This window comes from Buteo buteo, chromosome 12 (assembly GCF_964188355.1).
Source record: "Buteo buteo chromosome 12, bButBut1.hap1.1, whole genome shotgun sequence".
Classification (NCBI taxonomy): Eukaryota; Metazoa; Chordata; class Aves; order Accipitriformes; family Accipitridae; genus Buteo; species Buteo buteo.
Window position 1 is genome coordinate 7,567,408 of NC_134182.1, and position 23,016 is coordinate 7,590,423.

General features: G+C 48.0%; 1 protein-coding gene across 2 annotated transcripts in view; it reads right to left on the reverse strand.

Moving 5' to 3' along the window:
* The window catches only part of CAPN2 (calpain 2), a 28,233-nt gene extending 8,053 nt beyond the window's left edge, over positions 1–20,180 (reverse strand). Inside the window, exons 1-12 of one of the 2 annotated variants that reach the window (XM_075042570.1) lie at positions 19,944–20,180; positions 19,083–19,152; positions 10,432–10,550; positions 9,908–10,041; positions 8,896–9,064; positions 6,805–6,888; positions 5,196–5,281; positions 3,848–3,922; positions 3,465–3,625; positions 2,956–3,125; positions 1,919–1,930; positions 243–454 (exon numbers count right to left, since the gene is read on the reverse strand). In XM_075042570.1, the coding sequence (XP_074898671.1) occupies positions 243–454; positions 1,919–1,930; positions 2,956–3,125; positions 3,465–3,625; positions 3,848–3,922; positions 5,196–5,281; positions 6,805–6,888; positions 8,896–9,064; positions 9,908–10,041; positions 10,432–10,550; positions 19,083–19,152; positions 19,944–20,180 (1,529 nt within the window). Of the gene's footprint in view, positions 1–242; positions 455–1,918; positions 1,931–2,943; positions 3,126–3,464; positions 3,626–3,847; positions 3,923–5,195; positions 5,282–6,804; positions 6,889–8,895; positions 9,065–9,907; positions 10,042–10,431; positions 10,551–19,082; positions 19,153–19,943 lie in introns of both variants that reach the window. The other variant, XM_075042569.1, reaches the window with a different exon arrangement.
* Positions 20,181–23,016: the final 2,836 nt, after the last annotated feature.

Genomic DNA, 23,016 nt, shown 5'->3' on the forward strand with positions numbered 1-23,016 from the left:
ACCATTCCTTCCTGCTAAGTTTACTCAAACTTTCCTCAGTTGCACATGGGGAAACTGGGGACAAACAAGCACAGCTGTGACCCCATCCACGCAGGGCGATTGGGCATTGCCCCTTCCCACTCCCTGCGGGAAGCTGATGTACCCCTGCCCTGAGCTGCTCCATCCTTCCACACCCACGAGAAGGACCAGAGACCACCCATGTGCCCATACCATTCTTACGTGGTTACAAAAAAGCTACATACGTGGAGTTTGCATTTTTTTCAGAGAAGACTCGCAGACAGAAATCCCCATTCTTGTTGGGTTCAAAGGTTGAGGGCACGACAATATATTCTCCTGCAGGGAGCTTGAACCGGTTCAGCACTTCTCGGAGGTTGATAAAGGTGTTCGATTTTTCCCTTGCTTTGTTGGTCAGGAAAAAGTTTTTGCTCAGATGAATATTCGTCTGGCCAGAAAACTTATGAAAAGCAAAGAAAGAGAAAAAAACCCCACAGTTTGCATGTATTTGCATTTACAAATTAAAAGTATAATAGATATGACCATTAGATGTGGATGGACAAAAAAAGGATGTCTGTTCAACAGAGCCAAAAGAGAAGAGAAAGGGGGTGGGTGCTTCCCACCACAGTACTCTTGAGCTGAGGCTGCAAACATATTTTGCAGATAATCCCAATAAATCATTCAGGTCACGCTTACATTTTGCAGATGATGAACAGTGTGTGAAGGCATTTGGCAAACTCTTCTACCAGCTATTTTTCTTTAAAGTGAGATGGCTTACGACCCATGTCCCTCTGGTCCCCAGAGCTGGTACCACCAGGGGACTGCAGCTCAGTTCTGTCTTTGAGGTCTGGCTGACTTAAAGCAGAGAGCCCACTTACAGAGGCCTCCAAGAATAAAATAAATGTTACACATTATAAAAGCATATTCAGAGTGTAACATCTTCCAGAACAAACTCTTCTGCAGAGGGTTTTACAGGTGGGCTAGCTCAGCTCTAGAATCAAACACCAGGAATGTGCATGGTTCAGAAACCTCCCCCTCCCATCCTCCTGGATTTTTAAGGATGCAAAACCCGTCAGACCCGCTGTCACAGTGGGAAATAAAATTCCACCTTTTGGGTAAAAGTCATGGGACTGTAGCTAGAGTCTCTTTTTTTATGGAAATCAGGTTTTTGGACCACTAGGGTGAAAGCTGAGTGGCTGACAGAGTACTGCTAAGGCTTTCAAAAGGTACATAAGAAATTTAATTAACTGGCAGCACCATTTCCTTTCCTGATGAAACCACGTTTTACATAACAGCAGCTGGTTTGAGCGTAGCCTCAGGAGCTGTGAGGTGCCCCGGCTGCTTTGCATGCACCCTCGAAGGTACAACAAGCCCCATAATGAGATTACCCAGGCATTTTGCTCAACCTCATTTGTTCCTCTGAGGAGCAACAGCTCAGAGGCATCTGCAGCCCTGCCTCCTATTGCATAGGCATCACTGTGTTGCCACCCCTCTCTGATCCCTGGGGCATGCTGCTATTAGCTACCTGCAGGTAGAAACAGAGAAAAACCAATAAAGACGGTGCTTAGGGAAAAGAAAATATACACTTCCTTGGAATATTAGTTGTCTGTCAAACATGAACTCTGTGCAAACCTGAGAAAGCAGCTGTGCTCTGGGGGGAAGAGGTGTGGGTCTGGGCTGGGAGAAGACCCGTGGAAGAGCAGCTTTGGTGAGTTTCTGCAGTATAGAGAGCTCTCATCCCAACCCAAGGTGCTCTGAAAACGCAACACGGGCTCAAGGCCCCTTCCAGAATAAATGGCCTCTAACTTTAAGACTCTGCACAGTCAGTATTGTCCTGCAGTGAAGGAGGATCCTCTGAAACATTTCTTCCCACAAGCCATTCAGCCCCAACTCTGCACCTTGACCACCAATGCATGCTACGTACCTCTGGGGGCACCTGCAAGGAGAAAAGGAGAGAGTTATTTGCCTGTTGAATGGCAGCTCCAGGGCTACTTCTTTTCATCTCTACCATGTGGCCTGCTGTGATATTTTTTGTAGGCTCTGTTTCTCTACTATTTCTTCCCACCTTCTCTTTCACCCCCCCCAACCTCTCTGCCATCAGGAGAGGAGGTAGGGGCTAAGCAAGACAATAATGCAGTTTTCTGTTTCCTTATGGACTCCAGGGACCTAGCTTTGCTTTAAACCTTATTTGCCTATGGGGACCAAATTCTTTGACAAGCTTTTCCAAAGCTGGGATATCGAGAAAGCAAGCAGTCACATATATTGCCTACAGTTACAGAGCAACCCATGGGCAAGACCAGTAGTCCTATTTTCCCGGCCAGTTAAGCACTGTTGCTTTGCAGCTCTGAACAAAAAGTCCTGCTTAAGGAGTGACCATAGACATGTCTCTGACCCTTTACTCAGCAGAATGAGTTTTACAGGTGTTTTGGCTGGTTCTGCTGCTGGGCTCACACTCCCCAAGCTAGCGCAGGTGTCCCAGCTAGCGTCACACCCCTACCATTACTGCTCTCATTCTGCCGCTTTTCACCACAGCCTGACCAGTGAAGGTCAGACTGGGTTTCTGCACTTTTAATTTTTGTTTTTTAAATACTTTTTCTGCTCCTCCATTTAGAATCACAGAATATTATAGGTGAGAAGCAGTCTCTGTGGGTCATCTGGTCCAAGCTCCTACTCAAAGCAAGGCCAATATCAATGTTCGATGAGGTTGCTCAGGACCTTGTCCACTCTAAGTTTTATTATCTCCAGGAATGCAGATTTCATCATCTCTCTGGGTATGTGTCCCTGTGATTGACCACTGTTTTCATGGAGGATAATTTTCTAAACATCTAAGTGGACTTTTCCTTGCTGCGGCTGGTGTCAACCCAGCTGAGTTTTGGTAAAAAGCCAGTCTGAGAATTGCACTACCTTATTTACAGGGCGAGTTTTCCTTTTCCTCCCATGCACCTGTACTGCCTTACTTGCCTCATAAATTGCAAAACCGATGGTGTGCATGTCCTCTCCCATCTTCCTCTGCTTCCGCCGGTGCTTCTGAATCAGGCCAATGAGGAAAGTGCAGCCCCTCTCAGGATCATCAGGATCCTCATCTTCTTCCTCCAGCTTGATTAAATACTGTGGATTCGTCCAGAAAGTGTCTGGGAAGTGAATTTATGCAAATTGCTCAGAGGCTTCTTTGAAAGCAACTGTGCTGATGTATATGTCAGCTAGGACAGATGCAGCTCTGACTTCCAAAATCAGCTGCGAGAAGGAAAAACTGACACTGCCCTCCCCAGGCTTTACAACCACAACCAGACCCTCACCAGGGAGCCACATTTCCCAAACGCCTGCATTTTTTGGACGTCAGCCCTGGATATTCCAGGTATATCCTCCTCCTCCATAGGCCACCCCAAACCAGCTCCCAGAATCAGCGCCCAAAGTACAAGTGGACGAGTATGAAGGGTTTCTCCACCACAGCGGTGACCACGTGCTCTTACTTGGGTAATTCCTGCAGCCCCCTGCAGTGGCTCCTCGCCTCCAGTTCCCATCCAGCTTCAGCAGGCTCCACTTCTTGTACCTGTCACTTGCCAGGGTGTCTGGAGTCAGGTTGCAGATCTCCAGGCGGGAGTAATGTCTCAAGAAGTCATTGAACGCCATCCTGCGGGAGGCAATGCCACAGGCAACGTCTCCTTAGGATGGACAGGTTTTCTGTACAACCACCTTATCTATCGTCCCTCTCTCCCACTGCAATTTAGCACTAGGATTTGGGGTGAATTTGCTCACCCATCTTGGAGAATGTACTGGGAGAGGTTACTTTTTGTGAAAAAAGCAGCAGAGAAGACATTCCCTTCAGCCTGAATGGAAACCCAGTGCTACTTACCAAAATTCTCCATCTTCATGCCTCCTGGTCAGCCGCTCCCGCACCTCAGGGTCAACGCCACTCCAGTTTGGGCAGCTGAAAGACAACCCCACATAAATTACAGGGTAAAGGTTAAATCCTAATGTAGCTGGTCTGGCACAATGATTTCACTTGCTTACAGCTCCACGCAATTGCAATACTCCACAGTATCTAGCTGACAGCAGCTCCAGGGCTCTCAAACCACAGCAGCATTAAAATACAGGGACCTGGGATATTCGATACCTCACTTCTTAAATATCCAAGGTGTCGTGGTTTAACCCCAGCCAGCAACTGAGCACCACGCAGCCCCCCACTCACTCCCCGCCCCCCCAGTGGGATGGGGGAGAAAATTGGGAAAAAAAGTAGAACTCATGGGTTGAGATAAGAACAGTTTAATAGAACAGAAAAGAAGAAACTAATAATGATAATGATAACACTAATAAAATGACAACAGTAATAAAAAAAGGATTGGAATGTACAAATGATGCAATTGCTTACCATCTGCCAATCGACACCCACTTAGTCCCCCAGCGGCGATTCCTCCCACCCCCCGGTCCCCCCAGTTTATATACTGGACATGACGTCACATGGTGTGGAATACCCCTTTGGCCAGTTTGGGTCAGCTCTCCTGGCTGTGTCCCCTCCCAACTTCTTATGCCCCTCCAGCCTTCTCGCTGGCTGGGCATGAGAAGCTGAAAAATCCTTGACTTAGTCTAAACACTACTTAGCAATGACTGAAAACATCAGTGTGTTATCAGCATTCTTCTCATACCTAACTCAAAAACATAGCACCATACCAGCTACTAGGAAGACAATTAACTCTATCCCAGCTGAAACCAGGATACAAGGTAAGGATCAAAACCAGTTTTATTTGCAGAAAGTGCTAATGCCTTGACTGAGACGGAGCTTTATTTTAGAAAAAGGAAGACCCAGAACAAATACTGCCCAGCCACAGAACTAAACTCCGTCCTTCATTGTTAACAACAGAAAAGGATTTTTAAAGCCCTTTTAGCAAGAAAGTTTTCTGTAGCTCACCACTGAGCCTAGGATGTTAAAGGAGCAGAAAGTACAGAGAGGCTTGTAGGAACCACCAGCCAAATGACCGCATCTAACGCAAAGGCAGGTGTTTGTATGAAGGGCACTGCGTGCTGTGACGCCTACATGGGAGATGACAGTGGTGGGATGCTTCTTTTAAACAGCTCAGAGCAAACATCACATTCAGATGTGACTTCTAGAGGAATCTGAAGTAGGGAGAAGACAGGTGACAGCAGAAACACGATCATACCCCTGCAGTAAAAGCCTATGGGCTATGCACAAGCCATCGACTCACTTGTCATTCCATTTTCCGGTCCACTCCACTTCCCCCCAGGGATTTCGGATTCTGATCAGCTTCTGCACCGTTCCTCGAAAGTTCACCTGATGGGATCAGAAGCATATGGAGAGTTATCCAGGGATTCAGCACTGTGCTCCCTTTCACCTTTTCTATGGGAGTTAAAGGAGATGACAGAGTAAGTATCTCAGTGCTACACAAACCCTAAAGTGTATATATGCAAACAAGCGCTCATCTGATCCAAAAGCCATGAAGTCAAACTGATTTTGAATGAGGTGCATGCACCCAACCTTGTCCAGAGAAGGTCTATAGCATGCACAAATCAAAGCTCATGATAACCACAATGTCTGTTTCGTGTTGCTAAAAAAATTACCTCTGCCAGGATTTCAAGCAAAGGGAACATAAAGCTGCTACAGGACTGCCTAAAAGCAGGTACAAGGGGATACTTCTCTTGAGTTGTCATTTATGTACAAACTGCCTTTTCATATTCAAATGCATCAATGCATCAGACGGGATACTCAGTCTGGCCACAACCCCTCTGACCACAGGAACGCCCCGCAGTGCGGCAGCCTCAGCCCCTCCTCGCACTGCGCCGAGGCCCTGGCTTGTTATCTGCTGATCTCTGTGCACACTGAGGCCAGGCCAAACAAAGCTGTCTGAGATTCAGTAGGAAGAGCCAATATTTATGGGGAACTTACAGCACTAATTCGAGGAAGGAGCTGGCGCACCTCTAGAGCCCAAAGCCAAGAACACTGCACAGAGCAGCAGCAGCCCAGAGTCCAGAAATGATGCTCCAGTGCCCAAGATGAACTATCCTTACAAAGCCTGCCTATATCTCCAGAGAAAAAGCCTGGCTAAATCATGCCTGTCTGTGAATTAAGGTCAAACTCCCTCTTCACCGCTTTTGCTGTGAGAGGAGAACCAAATGCAATCACATAAACCTGCCTGTTAGCAGCATCCACCTCAGTGCAGCATGTCAGCAGCTCTCTACACCTCACTCTGGAGTTTCAGAAATTATTTCAGAAACAATTGTCAGTGAAGTAACTGAAAGTCCATTACACACGTGGAAGGACGCCATGATCTGCTTCCTTTGTTTTCACTTGTCTTAACTTCGCCAGTGACCTACTCTTGAACAGGCACCTTGCATTTGAACGTCGTGCCCTGCTGAAAGGTGCTGTTTGGCAGGCATTTAAGGGACAATAAATTTTTTTTTTTTTTTTTTTTTTGCCTGGCACGTCTTTCACACATCTTGCTGTGCATTTAAGCTGCAGTACTGCCTGCTACGCAGAAATGCGTTGAGGGGCCCGGTCACCAGCAGAGGGTAGTGTGCCCTCTGCACAGAGCTTCCCACCACCCGCTCGCTGGGAAACAGCAGCGCTTATGGAAAAAGAGGGGCTTGTTGGTCAAACCCCCAAGAGGTCAAGTTTGCGTTTATCCAAAACACACCGACTAATTCAGCATTTCTCCAGAGAAAAGGGGCTCAAAACCTGATTCGGCAAAACGGGCGAGACTGGAGAATTTGCAACATGGAAGACGGATTTGTGGCTGCCACGGCCCAGGCCACGCGCAAAGCCGGCTGCGTTTCACCCCTTCGGGGTGGCGAACGTACCTCCTCCGCCCCGGTGACCGAGTACGCGTGTCCCTTCACCAGCTTCTGGGAAGTGACCGCCTCCGTCTCTGCTGCGCTGGTGATCTGGAGAAGAAAAGAAGCTCGGTGAGCGTGGCTTCCCACGCGGCAGGGGACCCAACGGAGCAAAGCTTCCCCCTCCAACGGAGCTTTAATCTCACTGGGGGGCTCCAGGGGTGGCTTAGCTGCCGCGCAGAGGCAACGAGAGGGATCCGTGTGACAGACGGGGAGAGGGGAAGGCAGCACGTGTGGTGGTGCTGGAGCCCCCGGGGTCCACGTTCGTGGCACGGGGTGCGCACCGGAAGCCCTGCACCACAGCAAAGCTCCCTCCCGGCTCTGAAACACTTCAGTGTGGTGCATCCCCTCTCGTGCATCTCCAAACGCTGTACAAAGGGGATACACACCATGAACTCTGTGTTCTCAAGGGGCCCAGAGGAACGCAGGGGGTGACTGGTCTGAGGCTGCCCAGATGTCACCAGGGATCACACCCAGGTCCAGCAAGCCCCAGCGCTTTGCTTAGAGGTCAAAAGACCCCCTTCAGCTCCACAGCGGGGTGGGATGTTCCCCCTCCTTTCCCCAGCACCGCCACCCAAGGACCTGCCAGGCAGGGGAGCGAGGGAAAAGGCTGCACTTTGGATGCCATTCATGCCTGAAGGCATATCACCCTCTCTCTTTTTCATGGCCATTACAATACTCGGACAGTCTGGCCTATAAACATGGCAGAGAAAATCCACTTCTTGCTAGAAAGTGACTGCTTGACATCTTGCTGTAATAATACTTAACCCTCTATGAAACATATGGTTGTCATTGCCTTCCCACCATTTCAGAAAGTGTGTGATCTTTAAACAAGCATATTTGAAGCTTCAAAAAGAGAGGGTGGGATCAAGCAGGCAGGATTCCTGCTGTTGATTCACGCCCTATTACTGCCCCGCAGTGCACTCTCCATGTAATGCTTAACCTCTGCGTCCCTGTTTCTCTTACAGAAGAGAAGGGAAGATTTTACAGGATTTTTTCAAAGGCTAAACTCATTAATAATCAGTTTACAATATAGAAAGTGTCAGCATTTACCAACAATAGAATATATTTACTCTCCCTCACCCCCAACAAGAGATTTGTATCAATCTGGGGCAAAAACCCAGATGTCAGATTCTTATCTAAATGCAAACAAGTAAAACAGGCCTCCAAAGTGCTGCAAAGTTGCACGCTGACATTAACCAAGTACTTTTCCTGCTGTGAAGCTTCCCTCTCCTGTGACTCTGATTTAACTTGAAAAATGGGAGGAAACATTTGAGTTTGTATTACGAATGGAGTTCTTGTAAACAGTTTACCTTCCCTTTAGACATAACTAAGATGTAATCTCATTTGGGAGCAGGGTGATTATCACAATAACAATACCTAGACTCATTCCAGTAAGGCTAAAAGCGATGCTGAATCCTTGCAGGCAGGGCCAAAGTGCCTCTTTTCCTTCTCATACAGGTTCAGCTTTTGACAACGTGTTTTCCCATAAAGCCTTTTAAAGGCCTGGCAACAGTCCGAGCCTCCCTGCTTCAAGAACAGAGTCCAGATATTTTGGGGACATTTTGGTACAATTTGTGCAACAAACAGGCTACAGCAAGGATGGAGGTTACCACCTCTGAGCATCTGACTGCAGGAGCCATTAGCAGCAGCTTTCTGTCCAAACCTACTCAGCCTGTACCAACCTGCTGCCAAGCTACAGGCTTTCTTAAGAATAAAAACGTACGTCAGGACCCCTAATGAATTCCCTGTATGATTCGCTACCATGAACCTATGAAACAGCAAAAGCTCTAGGTCTTGAGGAAGAAACACAAGGGAGGCAATGATCTTTTACACATGAACTAATGAAGTCTACATTTCAACCTAACCCCCAGAAGAGCATGTGCCTGGGCCACATTCTTAGGTCAAATTCTCCAGACACAAGATAGAGCAGAGAACCATAGGCAGAGGGGACCAGCATCCTTTGTGCACCTCCTGCAGACGGAGCAAGGGTCCACCCTCCAGCTGCCCACATGCGCAGCAAGAGCCCAGTGTCCAGCAATAAGCCCACTAACTCACATCAATGGAGCAGCCAAGGAGAGAGCCTTTCTGAAGTGCCTTCTGAATGATTTTGAAGAGGTTGGGTGGTGCCTTCTGCAGCTCATACCATTCTGCAATTCCACCGGTGAAGTCCTCAAAGCCCTCAGTGGTGGTGCCACCGGAGAGAGACTCATACGATCCATTCAGCCTGCACAAAAGGACACACACACACAACCATCAGGCTCCCTATTTTCCTGTTCTCACACACAATCAGCAGGTTCCCCATTCTCCTCTTCTCTTGGAGAGAGGCACTCAGTTTGCCAACATTTTCCACAGCATTTCTGCTTTCAACAGCACCACACCAGCTACAAATGCGCCCTCCATTCAGCTTTGCTTCTTAGACCTCTGTACTTGCAGAGCTCAGCACAGAGTCTTAGACGATCATGTATACAGGTTGCAGGTTCAGTCATATCAATGACAAAACTCATGAATGCTATTTGAAGAAAAAAATAATATTAACACAATCAAGACCAAACAATTCGCCTCCCTAGTTCCACATAGTCTTTTAATCCCTTTAACAATTATGGATCTGATTTTCAGCTGATCTAAACTAGCTCAGTTTCTTAAGTCAATTGAAATTAGTAATGTTAGATGGCAGAATTCCTCCCTGGCCATCCCCAAACTGGAAATTCAGTTTTGAGCATCTTCACCTTGAACAGAGACCTAGGCACAGGGACTGGTGTGCTTTGCATGCTGAAGCACTGCTGGTGCAAGCCCTCACAGGTGTGAGAGCACGTGAAACAGAGCTTCCCAGACCCCAGGGACAGGAGACAGCACTCTAGCCTTGCCATGAGATGCAAGAGCTATTTTTCCTGGCTAGCAGCAAAGCCAGTCCATTTGGTTACTTGCCTTTAGCACCTGTCAGCAAAGTTGTAAAGGCTAATAATTAGGCTGACATTTTAAATGCATGGTATCCATGCAGTTGAGGATGCTATGGGGAAGCAGAGGCATTGGGAGATTTGAGTGGGGTGAAAGCGTGGCCTCGACTCACTTGGCGTAGGCCTTCTCCAGCAGCGCGCTCCAGAACTCGCTGCCCTCGGCCGAGTGCACGAAGAGCAGCTCCCCGTTCTTGGTGGGCAGCCTGTCGTCCACCACGACGTCCACCCACTCCCCGTACTGCCAGAACTGCGAAGAGAGCACAGACGTGTCGTCACTGCCCCACGCTGTGCACTCAGGTCACCAGGATGTTTATCTGCCAACGCCAATTTCCCAGAGGAAAATCAATCCCCTGCACAGCCAGCTTCGCCCACCCTCTTCGGGGATGCACGTCCTCAGCTGGATCTGCTGATGGAGGAAGGACCACAGAGACAGCCCCTGCTCCCAGCTCTTTGGTTAGTGGTCGTCCTCCTTCCACCACCATCACCCTCTTTGGATGTCACCGTTTTTCTGCCTCACTCTTTGATGTCCCTCAAAGTGCTCCAGGAAACACCACATACATAGACATAGCCAGCTACACCAGCTCCTGGCCAACAGCACTGGGCGGGGGGGGGGGGGGGGAGGCTGTTTTCCACGTACCTGGAAGTGGAAAATTCCTGCATATCTATCCTGGAAGCTCTGGTCTTTGGGAACAACACGGGCCAGAATTTCTTCATTCAGGGTGAGAGAGGCAATAGCGGCCAAGAGCCAACAGTCCCCTGTAAAAATAAAAGAAAGAAAAAAAAGAAACAGTGTCATCTTTATTATTCAAACTTCATTTGTTAGTTTCTGTACTGCACAGGGATTGTGCATTATAGCCAATAATCACCTCAGCTGTGATGAAATGATCCCTCCCATCACTTTACCTCTAAGGCAGATCAAATGGACATACACAAACACCTGCCATTTCCAGGCAAGTGTTGAACTTTCTCAAGAACAAAGTAATTAAAAAAAAAAGAAAAAAGTAAAAGCAGGCTTTTTATGATCTACCAACACAGTTATCACCCATGCTGGGACTATTTGAAGGAAAACTCAACATTCAATTGAGTGTCTACAGATTAGGAAGCAGCATGGGGAAAATGCAAAGAGCAGGGCCTGTGAGTACATGCAGGTACTCAGGGGTGCAGTTCCTCCTCAAAAGGCCAGTGTTTTATCAAGCATAGGCTGTTTTCCTTCCCCTCCTCCACATTTAATAAATGCCCGTTGACTTGCCATCCAGAGACCTATCTGGTGGACAAGCTCCCTTTAAGGTCTCTTGCCAGCTTCCTACCAAATAGGACCGTCTTTCACCTTTTACATCTCTGGAGGGTCTTGCTAGAGGCCTCTCTGTTTAGTCCCACATCTCGTTGTTATAGTAACTCACAGAATTAACTCACAAGGTTGACAAAACTTAACAATTTTGAAATAGTTGATATGAAGAAATCCATTACCTTGGAGACACTGCTATGCGATCATTAAACTTAAGATAAGTAGAGCTAGAATATGTGCTGTATGTATAACCGAGAACGTATTATTCATTAGGAATAGATAACAGTAGATTAGTCAATGCTGGATGAGAATCAAGTAAATACCCTGTCCTTGCCTTACCTTGCTTGATTTTAATACTAAAATCAAGACCCACTTGTGCATAATGACTATGTAAATGTGAGTCCACCTTAGTATAATGAACTGGACAAGAGCATGACATGCTCAGAAGACCTTTTCACTATGTAAGTTTGTGTAGCCTATCACAATTTTTGTTGTATGTCTCACCCTGTAACATAATTGTATAAAAACTTCAACCTTTCTTTCTAAAGGTGTGCAGGTATTTGGAGACCTGGCACCCTATACTGCAGTATAGCAATAAAGACAAATCTCGACTCGATGTGTTGACTGCCTTTTTGCACATCGGGTAAAAGAACCCAGCTTTTGGGACAACATCGTCTCTGGCACTAGTCACCGGAGCGTCGGGAAGGTCTGAAGGCAGGCACTGTTCCCCAGTCCCACACACCTCTTCACCCTTACTGGGATGGGGCCAACATACACCGAGCCTCGTGCCACAGCCCCAGGGCCCAGGCCGTCTGGATAGTATTTTTCCACACCATCTCCTACCAAGCAGAGGGAGGAGAAGACCACAACTGTATAAACATTACCTCTATTTTTTGTAATTATTTTCAGAAACCAGTCTTACTTTAACAGCGTGGTTACCTTTCTGCTCAGCTGTGGGCCTCCTGCAGCTCATTAGCAAAGTGATTAGAGATTTAAAGACCCAGCTGATGCCCCGACTCCCACAGCCCAACACAAAACTCCTTGTTACCATTACCAGATCTGCTGTTGCCTTGCTTTGTGAGCACAGGAAAGCTGGTATTACACATCAGATCCCACAAAACGGTCCTGCAGCATGTGTAGGATTGCAGGTTCAAGAAACATGAACTCGCAGCTGCTAGCAAGTCAGAGGCCAGCAAAGCAGTGGTCTCTATACAGCCAGCTCTCTCCTATAGGAAAAGGGTCACAAGCTCACAGGTGCGAAGCTGGGATTCAAATGGGAGAAAGTCTCAGGGAGAGTTAACTCTAAAGCAGCTCTCAGACCCGAATCCATCGCCACTCAGATAGCAGTAGAAGAACACAGACAACGTGCAACTCCCTCCAGGATGCTCGACGCTTTTCACAGCTCATCCCCAGCAGCAGCTCTACGAATGACATCTGTCCCATGGCCCTTTTCGCATCTCACAAAAGGTAGAAGATGTGAAATTGCAGAGTAATTTCAAAACCTGAGATGCTTTTACTATTTCATAACCTAGAGGGGAAGAACCGAACATGAAACTTTCCCCTCGGCCCTGCCTCCGGCTGCTTGTACTGCAATGGAGAAACTGTCATGTCAGAGAAGTTTTTCAAACAGGAAAGTCACCTTGCTATTCTCCTGTGACAGATTACGAAGCAACGAGGATGTTCCCCTCCCTCCTCTGCGACAGCACGTCCATCTCACACTGCAAAATGGCAACTCGTACAGCCTCCTTCGTGTCCTTCGTGGCATTTGAGACCCTCTTCCCTGGGAGCTCTGCACCCTCCGGTGCCGTGGTGCATTCAGAGGCACCACCAAGCACAGAAAATGTGCTTGCTAGAAAAGAGATTGGGGTCAGAAGATACTAAGAGACATTTTTAGATGGGCTAATCTACAACTAACAGTATGATCCTCTGTCCCCCAGCTGCGTGAGGGCTTTAGCAGTTACCCTTCACAGCAATTTTCTTTACAGAGGACAATGTTAAAGGGGTATGCAAACAAAGCCTTTGGTCAAAAGGCAACAACAGGACTTCAACTTCAGTTCAGCTTACATCTGCGCTCCCCCATATACAGCCTGCCCGCACAAAGTTATTTTTCTGGTTTTGTGTGTTTGGGGTTTTTTTTTGTTGTTTGTTTGTTTGGTTTTTTTTACCAAGGGAGTCTTCAAACAAACCTGACAACATGGTAATCTCCTGGGAGAGACTGCCCAGAGATACCTTCTGTACGGAGGATCCCTGTTTTTATTAAGTCTCTAAAAGAGGTAGTTTCTGAACATGAGTTGGGGTTCTTCAAGTCCAAGGGACAACTACTGGCTAGAGAACAGCCCTGGCACTTTAACTGGGGCTCTTTTGGGGTCAGGCTGAATTAACACCATACTACCTCTCAATTAATATCATAGAGTCTCCACTCCTTCCTCCTTAACTTGTTTTTCTCCCACTGGCACTCATCACACAGCAAGTCAATTCATTAACCCAGACAAAAAAGTCTTTCTGTCGCCTGACTGAGTTAAAAGAGGTCACAGCTTGTGACAGGACTCTTCTGGGTCAAGAGAGCAGTGGGTTGTTATGTATTTGGCAGTAGAAATATTGTATGTCAGAGACATCGTGAGAAAAGGGGATGGATATAAATACACACGTGCACTGGACCAGCACACACCGCAGGAGAGCTGGGCACTCTCCATCAACACCCCAGCACTGCACACAGGTGGACAACCCTTGGCCTCCCCCATAAATATTCCTCTTCTAGCACCCAGGAACCACTGGGTGTTTAAGACCAACAAAATCCTAAAAGGAAAAGAGCAGGGATCTTAATTCTCCCTGTTGTGCCGCTATGTTCCTGCTCCAGCAGGAACAATCATTCACAGTTGGGAAAAGTTAGCAAGCCTTAGCGAGACTTTTAACTTCTAACAAACTGCAAATCTCAAAGAATCCTGAACACTGGGAACAGGCATGAGAAGTCACAAATACACAAACTGATAGGTTAACCGGTCTCATCTCAGCATAGAGGTCACATAACTGATAACCCACAGACAGGTGCCTGTCCAAACAGCAGAACAACCCTGGCACACATCCCACGCTCTGCAAGGCTTTTACAGACAAACATGCACAACTTGGAGTCTCTGGCATCTCAGACCTACACCAGCTAGACTAAAGCCGGTACAGATATGCCTACCCAGACTACTAGGATGCCTTCACATGGTTAGGTAGATCCATGCTCTCATCCAGACTAAATTAGATAAACCCAGAAAGAAAGCAACTCAGCCTGCTCAGTACCGCTGTGCTAGTCCTAAGGCACAGCTGGGTAAAACCATACAGCTCTTGGCCTCTACAACAAAGCTGCAGGCAGAGCTGAAGGCACTTTGTGCATGCTCTATCGGGTGGGTGGACACAGCTGGAGGAACATCCTACACCCTTTGCTCGCAGTCAGCTGTGGAGGTGTTTTTCCTCTCAATTGCTCAACCTGCAGCATAAACCAGAGTTCACGTTGCACAGCCTTACTCAACCAGGCAAACTGGACCACTCCAAGAGAACCCCAAAGCATCTGACATTGGTCTTACCAACCTCAGAAAAACCGTGCTGATTTAACTTAGCAGCCACTCTGGCTCAGAGGGCAGCTGTCCCACCATTCTTCCAAAGAAATATTAGCATATCTATTCCATAAACAAGGCAGGGGCTGGGCAGGCAGAGAGCCACACAGAAAGAGTAAATGAACAACTCAACATGACCAGAGCAGCTCAGGAAGCCTTGGTCAAGAAGCTGCTTAGGCATCTAGATTAAGAGCATACAACCTTTAATGCTATAATACATCTTTGAGTCAGATTTCCCCTGTAGATAAGAAGCTCTGAAGTTCAAGGAGGAGAAACCCCCCAGAGGACCTCTAGGCCCATAAACAGAGTTTATAAAGAATTTCCTTCACTTTCTAGCTGTCCTATCAAGGCAGACATGAAGAGAAAGAAACAACAGACTTTGTTGTAAAATCTCTCTGTTGAACTTTATACTGGTTTCTAAGAAGAATTTGGAGTCAGAGGAATATAGATCTTAACTTGGACAACGCTGGGCAAGATCTTCTTGAGGTTAAAAGGCAGATGCAGCATATACAGGAGATGCACCACCCTTCGGTTTCCACATTTAGAAGTGCTCAACAGTCAGGATATCATCTCTCCCTTTCTGAACAGTCATCACTAAAAGTAGACCTGATAATTCAAAGCCTGGATGAGAACAGCTTGTGATAACACCTGGAGTTTTAGCCTGCACTAAGTAAGCCTGAGGAGGGTCTTTACCAAATAGTCTTAACTATAAGAACGGGTACTTTTGTAATGTTCTTGACAGTGACTTTCCTTTGACAGAGAGGGAAAGTCCAAGAGGAGGCTAACAGACAGGTTACTTATATGAAGAATTTGAAAGGAGTGTTAGCAAGGCTAGGTTAATCATGGAGAATTTTTGTAAATGCACAATACAATAGGCAGAACAAGGTTATCAGAAAAGGGAATATTATCAGGCTGAGTTTATTTATATTAACAAGAAGTACTATTTTTTCCTGTTGTGCTTCCTTTTTGCTGCTACCAATGTTTTACTTATTTCCATCTCTGCATTTACCTAATCTCCAACTATAAACAAGAATGTTACAAGAAGTGTAATTGCAAGGCAAGCATTAATAGCCATAAGGGCTTAAAACTGGTCATTTGGGAGAGCAAAGACAAGCAAAGCATCCTCATGAGGCACCTGGAGGGCTGTAAGCAAAAGGCAGCTCCTCTGGTCCCTGCACAGCCCATGTAAGGGTAAGGGAAAAATGTACATTCAGCCAATCACAGACATGTCATTATTTTAACACACTCATAGCTACAGGTTAACAACTACTGAATGTATTTGTATTAATACCATGGGACTCCAGGAATTTTTCTGGTTAGAAACATGAGGCTGTGGCAACCCACTTACAGTAGAGTGGTTGCCAGGTGGGAAAACCAGGCATCTAATTTTCTAAATTCATTCCATTCAATTCATTATTTTTCCACACGTTTTTATGTAAGGAGGAGACACCAGTGTCTGAACAGCAGAAGAGAGATACCGCGCAGTGTATGCCCCAGTGTTGTGATACCATGGTGACATCCCATCCAAAGAAGGCGGTTAAGGGTGAATAAGCTTCCTCTCCCCAGTGGCTTTGGTTCCTCCCCTCTGCTGTCATGAGTCACCACATCCCATGTGCTGCGGTTCTGAGCCAAATACCATCATTGACTTCAGATCTGATACTGCAGAACTAACTCTAAATACTCTCCCTTAAAAGTTTCTCCTAAAAAGCAACAAAAACAGAATAAAGGATAATCCAAAGCCCAAGGGGTAGAGTTGCGGTGTCCTGAGAACCTAGCGAACTGTCGCCTTGCTGAGGCGACAATCTTTTCTGTGCTGATGATCGGCTGTGCCTTTTATGCATCGTGGTATTGTATAGTCCAGGTCAAAAACGATGAAACAAATGTATACGCTTCATCTGGCCCACAGACCAAAGACTCTTGGGCTAAAAGGAACATCTGTACCACCGCTCATTAGCCAAGCTGTTCGGTTACACATCCCCTGCCACGAAGCCTGTTGCAGCAGCGATAGGTACGTCTGCTTTGGACACCTTATCTGTCCCTGTGGTATTTGAAGATGTTCTGAATGGCTTAGCACAGCAATGAAACTCCACATGGGCACAGGTCTGTTGCTTTTTGACCAAGCCTTTTGGGGAATAAACAGATGACAAAAGCTTCCTACAGAAAAAAGCAACATAATAAAAAGCACAGGTTTCCAAGAGCACCTGACATCTTCCAGTGCAGTCTTTGTGACATCCCAAAATGTGATGTCATTGGGATGGGAAATCGGTGTCGGCACACAAAGTTCAAGTAAATGGAAGCTTACGCAAATGTATCAATACAAATGGTGGTGTCAGATGAGGCAGTTGCCAAAAAAAAAAAAAAAAAAAAGGCATTTGTACACCACATCTGGTACATCTGCTATCTGAAAAGCAGAGATTCAATACAGACAGGCTCTTAGTAACTCAATGACTATACAGAGAAAAGATCAACAGCATCTAATTTTTAATCAACCCCTAAACAGTCACACAATACCAAAATCCTGCCCAGATTCCCAGGAAGACAGTAGGGCGAGTCATAGCAGTAGTTAGCCATGGTGAAAACAGTAATACAAACAAGAACACTAACAACCTCCTATTCAAATGTTGATTCAGGAGGTAAAATAATAGCAGCTGTGAGTCAGTGTGTACCCTTTGGTGGTACCGTATAACCTCATGAGAACATCTGACTGGTCTAAAGACCACTAAGGCAACAAATGCTTTAATCCATTTAAAAAAAAGGTTTGGCATTAGCAACAGCAACTCCACAACATGAAAACCAAGTTACAAATCTTTCATTACAGTGCTCTTGCTGCCACAACATCTGGATAGAAAAGCTAGGAGTCTGCAGAAAGCAGAAAGCGACTAAGTGCCTTCAGAAATGAGCATCTATGCAAAATGCCAGCTGTTGAAATGGCATTACAATAAACAGTCATTTCATGTCGAACTACTCCTTAGCTGTGAAGTCTCACAATAAAAAAAAAAAGAGAAAGAGAGAGAGAGAGAACGCAAATGTCTGGCACGTGTGTTAAGCACTGGGACATGCTCGATGTCAAAGCAGTCATGGTTGGAGACATGATATGGGCAGAGAGGGAACCCACGAAGGAAGCTGGTGACATACCAAGGACTTCACCAATGATGCAACAGAGCCTAATCCATGCCGCAGACGATATTGGGGCATGAGGAGAGCTAAATTAACAATCTAAGTATTTTTTATTGTCAGGGTTTTGGGGTTTTTGTTTGTTTGTTTGGTTGGTTGGTTTTTTTACACAAATTGTATCTAGTTGTTAAAGCACCAACCTGAATAACTCCTGAAAGAAAAAATAAGCACAAAACATGTGAAATAAGCTTCCTTATCCATTATATTTCTGGACATGAAAACACAAATAGTAGCAGCTGGACTAGAAACTAAGAAGCTACAACATGGCTAATATGTTATGCTGATGCAAAGCAAACAGAACTTTGTTCCTTTGCCAACCCCTCTCCAAAAGTGCAACACACAGCACGTATCTGTGATGTTTCCCTACACCAAGAGCTTTTCCTCAACCACGTTATCAGTCTAATCTAAAACACTCTCCCTATAGTTATGGAATAAATAGGAACCTCACTGCTTCCGCTTCAGCTTATTTCCTCTCCCATCCCCACAGCTGCCCTCCTCACCAGCCTCCACACTGGGAGGAGAGGCACACGGAGACACTCGCCTAAAACCCCTTCTGGCAGGCAAGGCAGGAGAGGCTTTGAGACCGGGATGGCTGTGCGTGCACAGCCAGGTTCAGCCACCCGCTTCCCGCTGTCCCCCGGGGCTTCCCTGCAGCTCCCAGGGCCCCTCCGGAGCGGCAGACCCAGGGGCTGCCATTGCACAAACTTAGTGACAGCCATGGCAAAAGCAGAGGGATCACAGGCTGGCCCATCCCTCCCGAAATACCCCAGTTTTTATTTCTTCGAGAGCCAGTGAGCAGCTGGGAATCCCTCCATGTAACTGGTTTTCTCTGTACTGCATCTTTCCAGGTTTCAGGGGGTCCCTCCTGCTCGGCAGCACTCTCTCCCACTGGGGAAAGAAACACCCTGCTATGCACTCAACTGCTTTTCTAAGCAGACTGCTAATGGCAAAAATTAGTCAAGCTACTCCCAGGCACACGGATGCAGACATGAAAGGAACTGGTGGCAACCAGAAAAGCCGTCAGGAAACCAGTCTGTGTCACCCCTGCTCGGTGCACACAGCAAGGCTGTGCTCAGTGGCCACGCACACATCGTCCCTACCTGCAGCTGCTGAGGAAAGGCAAGAAAGATCCGAAAAGAGGTGGTAGGATGCAAAAGAGCGAGTTACAGCCTAGTATAAACTGTGGTGTCCTGCCCGAACGGAAAACTCGGCTTTCTGCCTCCACCTTACCTAAGGCCCCTTGGCAGATGTCTGTGCGAGTGGCTCCACTGGCTATGAACTGGGGGCTGGAACACAGCTCCTGGGAACAAAACAAGCCTTGAATTACAGGTATCCGCAAGTAAGGGAGGGAAGGAGGCCCCACTTGCAGCAAATTTAAACAAGCGATCGACCGCAGCGGACGAAAGCCACAGAGATGGAGCAGGTCAGGAACGAGCGCGGGCACCCGACGCGCTGAGCGCGGCGAGGACGGGAGCTGGTGACCAAAGCTTGTGGGCAGCCACCTCACTTCACAGTACGCGCCGGCAGGTCCACCGCGTTTGTACACACGTGCACACACCGCTCTGCCGTTACCTCCCCGCCACTGACTACGCCAGGGTCTTTCCGAAACGCCCGGGCACCCCGGAGTCCATCTGACCCCACGGCTCCCGTGGGAGGTCTCGTGAAGGAAACCTCCGCGTCGCGGTCAGCTCGTCTCTCTGCTAAGGGAAAGAGCCATCCACGGCGACAGCCCCGAGCGCTACCCAAAGCAAGCGGTTTGTCCGCACGGAGAATTCAGGCCGTGAACGGCTTTTTTGCCTTTTTTTTTGTTTGTTTGTTTGTTTTCCAGATGGAGCCCGTTACCCCACCGGCCCATACCCCGGGCAAAGGGACATCCCAAAAAATGGGCGCAGCGGGATTCTGCAGCCGCCTGCGTGCTGCTCGGGGAGAAACGGGCCTCCGGCGGGGGGGGGGGGGGGAGCGACAGGGAGAAGGGGGAACACAAACAGCACACGCACGGCCCCCGCAGAATTAAATCAACCCCAATTTAAGGCCGGGATGCTACCGGGATGCTACCAGGACAACCCCCCCCCCCCCCTTTAGCCCTCGTACCGTGGGTCTGCGCCAGACGACGCCTTGCGTCTTGTAAGAGCCGGGCCCCAGCTCCCGGTAGCCGAGGGCGGTGGGCCCGGCGGGGAAGGAGGGGTCCTGGAAGAGCCGCCCCTCCTGCAGGCACTCCCGCCGCAGGGCCCCGAACTCCTGGCCCAGGTAAGGGACGGCGCGGTCGTGCCGCCCCGCGCCCAGCGCCGCCGCCCGCTCCTTCGCCACCGCCGCCGCCATCCCCGACATGGCCCCGCCTCGGCCCGGCCCCGCCCGGCCTGACATCCCGCATCCCCCCCCGGCGGCGGGTGTCACCCGTGCGGGCGGTGCTCAGCCCCGCAGCACGCAGCCCTCCTCGCCCCGGTGTGCTCGGGTCCCTCTGCAGCGGGAGTCACCCGCACCCCCTCCCGGTCACTTGCTCTGTTCCCCCCGGGACACGAGTGGAAGCCCGTCTCCTCACAGATGGGCACCTCGTCGGCTTCGCGCCTGCGCCAGCCCTGGCTCCCCTATTGCCACACGCATTCATCAATTAAAAAAAATATTTTTTTTTTTTTAAAAAAAATCAATATTTCCCATGTAAAACCCAGAAGTATCCACGTCCAAACCCGTAAGCTTGGAAAAAAAGTCAAAGCAGGGGAAAAAACTACTATGGCTCAAAACCTAATAGGACACGTATGTACCCTGTAGTCATCCTGTCACGATCTTGAACGCTGCGCGCAACAGAAATCATTTACAGCTCGATTTGCTGGTGGTAACCAAAGCACGTGTTGCTGTCACCGCTGGCATGAACACATCTGCACCCCCCTGTTCAGCCCAAGCCGCACGCAACGAGTTCCCCCCAAAGCACGCACCCCCGCCGGGCGGTGAGGGAAAAGGAGTGTCTCCGTTTTGGCGGTGTGCTGCTGCCAAGGATGGCTGAAATGCTGCTGCTGGCACCCACGTAGTACGGCATTCCTCCAAGGGGGAATTCAAACCATTTGTTTCATATTTTAGGCCTGACTCAGGACGTGCTGGGCGCCAGGCAGCGTTCCCCGGGTGGTGGTGCAGGGGCTGATAGCCCTTAGCGCTGCACCCACCGCCCACGCTGGCTGTCCAGCTGCCTCCGAAGGAGGCACCTCCTTTTGTGGGTCATATCCCAAGACCTGGATGCACTAAACGCTTGTTTGGAGCCATCCTATCTGACTAAAATGAACATTATTGTTTGAAAAACGCCTAAAGAGTCATAAAACACCCAGCTATACCATTTGCTGAGATGTGCTGGGAAGTTTTCCTTGAAAATCACAAATCAGAAGTTTTTCTTCATTGCTGATACATGGTGCCTCAATGCACCGGGAAACACTGTCCATTTGCTTTATGGTTTTGGACTTTAGTCACTTAAGATTCCTCTGCCTATACTCAGCACAGGTCCTACTTACACAGTTAGGTGGGAAGCCATTGCTATTAAGTAGGAAAACAAGATAAGCATTGCCCATTCAATTCACGGTGTAGCAGAGGAGGCCCCCAAAATCTTTTTGAATTTAGATACAAGAGTGGTATGAGCCACACCAGCCAGCGACGTCTGTGTAGATGACGGCCGTGCAAGGGAGCAGTCCTGATGTCACCTGTGAGGTTGTCCAAATCTGGCCAGGCACAGACCAACTTCGCTCTGCTTTGAAGGTGTCTCCTCTTTCTCAGGGGTCAGAGGGGCTCTCCTAATAAAAAGAATAATGGTATTTTTAGCAGAATATCGAGGCGTGTGGGAAATCAATCACACTTGGAGAACTGGAAGTAGATCAAGTAATGTTACGTGCCGTAAGCGCTCTCTGAACAGAGCTGGTACATACTGTGTGCACTTAATTACCAGTATGCCATTAGCCAAGGTCTCCAGCGTGGCTGTGCTGAAGCTCTAGCAGGACACTGTATGTCACCGGAGGATGGTTTTGCTTGACTGTTTTGATTCATGAAGCACTGCTGAATTATCTTGCAGGGAAGAAGGCCATCTGCTGAACCAGGAGATAACAGCCCCCCCACCACCTGGGAGTTTAACTCACAACGAGCTGTGTTCCACCCTGACATGACAGATCCTGTAGCTGTAGAGCGGCTCAAACAGCGTGCATTTGGCTCCACGCAGTGGTTCATATCTGTACAGCTGCCACAGATCAGACTTCTCTGATTTTACAAGAGTCCCAGTAAAAAGAAACCGGTGTCAGTTTGAAGCAGTGGTTTTCACTGGCCCACAAGAGCGGTTTTGGTTTGTGAACTCCTCTAGCCACTTTCCAGTAGATGCAGAAGTTTAAGCTGGGTTGAAATTTGTCATATAATCACTTTGCTTTTCTTAGTCATCTCCCCTCATCCCATAGATGATATTCACAGACCACTCTAGGGTCTGCTGACAGCGTGCCGACAGCCTCTGCTTGGACAACGATCAAGAAGATCAAGTGTGTACAAACATGTTATATGGCCGTTCTCTGCATTCAGAGTTGCCAGAGTTTTCTTAGACTCTCTGCAGTGGGATGGGGGTTGAGGCAGGGCCAAATAGAAAAGGAGAACAACAGAAGGGAGCAAAGCCAGAAGGAAAGCGAGCCAGCAAGGATTCAAGTAGGCGGTGGGAGAGTTACCTGGGACAACACAGAGAATATTTGCCACCATGGCTTGTTAGAGTGCTCCCAACCATATAGGGGCTGCACTGTCCCAGGTGGTTTGATGAGAGACAAGGACATGTTGGCATCATACAGGATTTCACTTATTATGTGGGAGGTTGGCTGTACCAGCAGTCATCTGAACAGCCTACCCACAAAGTCCTCTGCAGCCAGGTAAGTCAACAAGTCAGCTGCTGCCAGCCCAGCAGCAGATGTGGACTTGAGTCCACAGCTGGAGGGAAAGAAGTTCTTTTGAGCACTACACCAGCCAGTCCCTTGGTCTTCTACATGCTCACACAATATGCCCATTTTCTTTTAAGAAAGAGGTAATTGCAATTGTCTGTGAGACCAGTGTAATGCTCCTAGGTAAAACAGCAACCGCAGGAATAGTTACACACTCATGTCCCCCTGAAACTAGGAAATTTCAGAAAGGAAAATAAATTTGACTTTTTCTTAAGCTCTCTGCA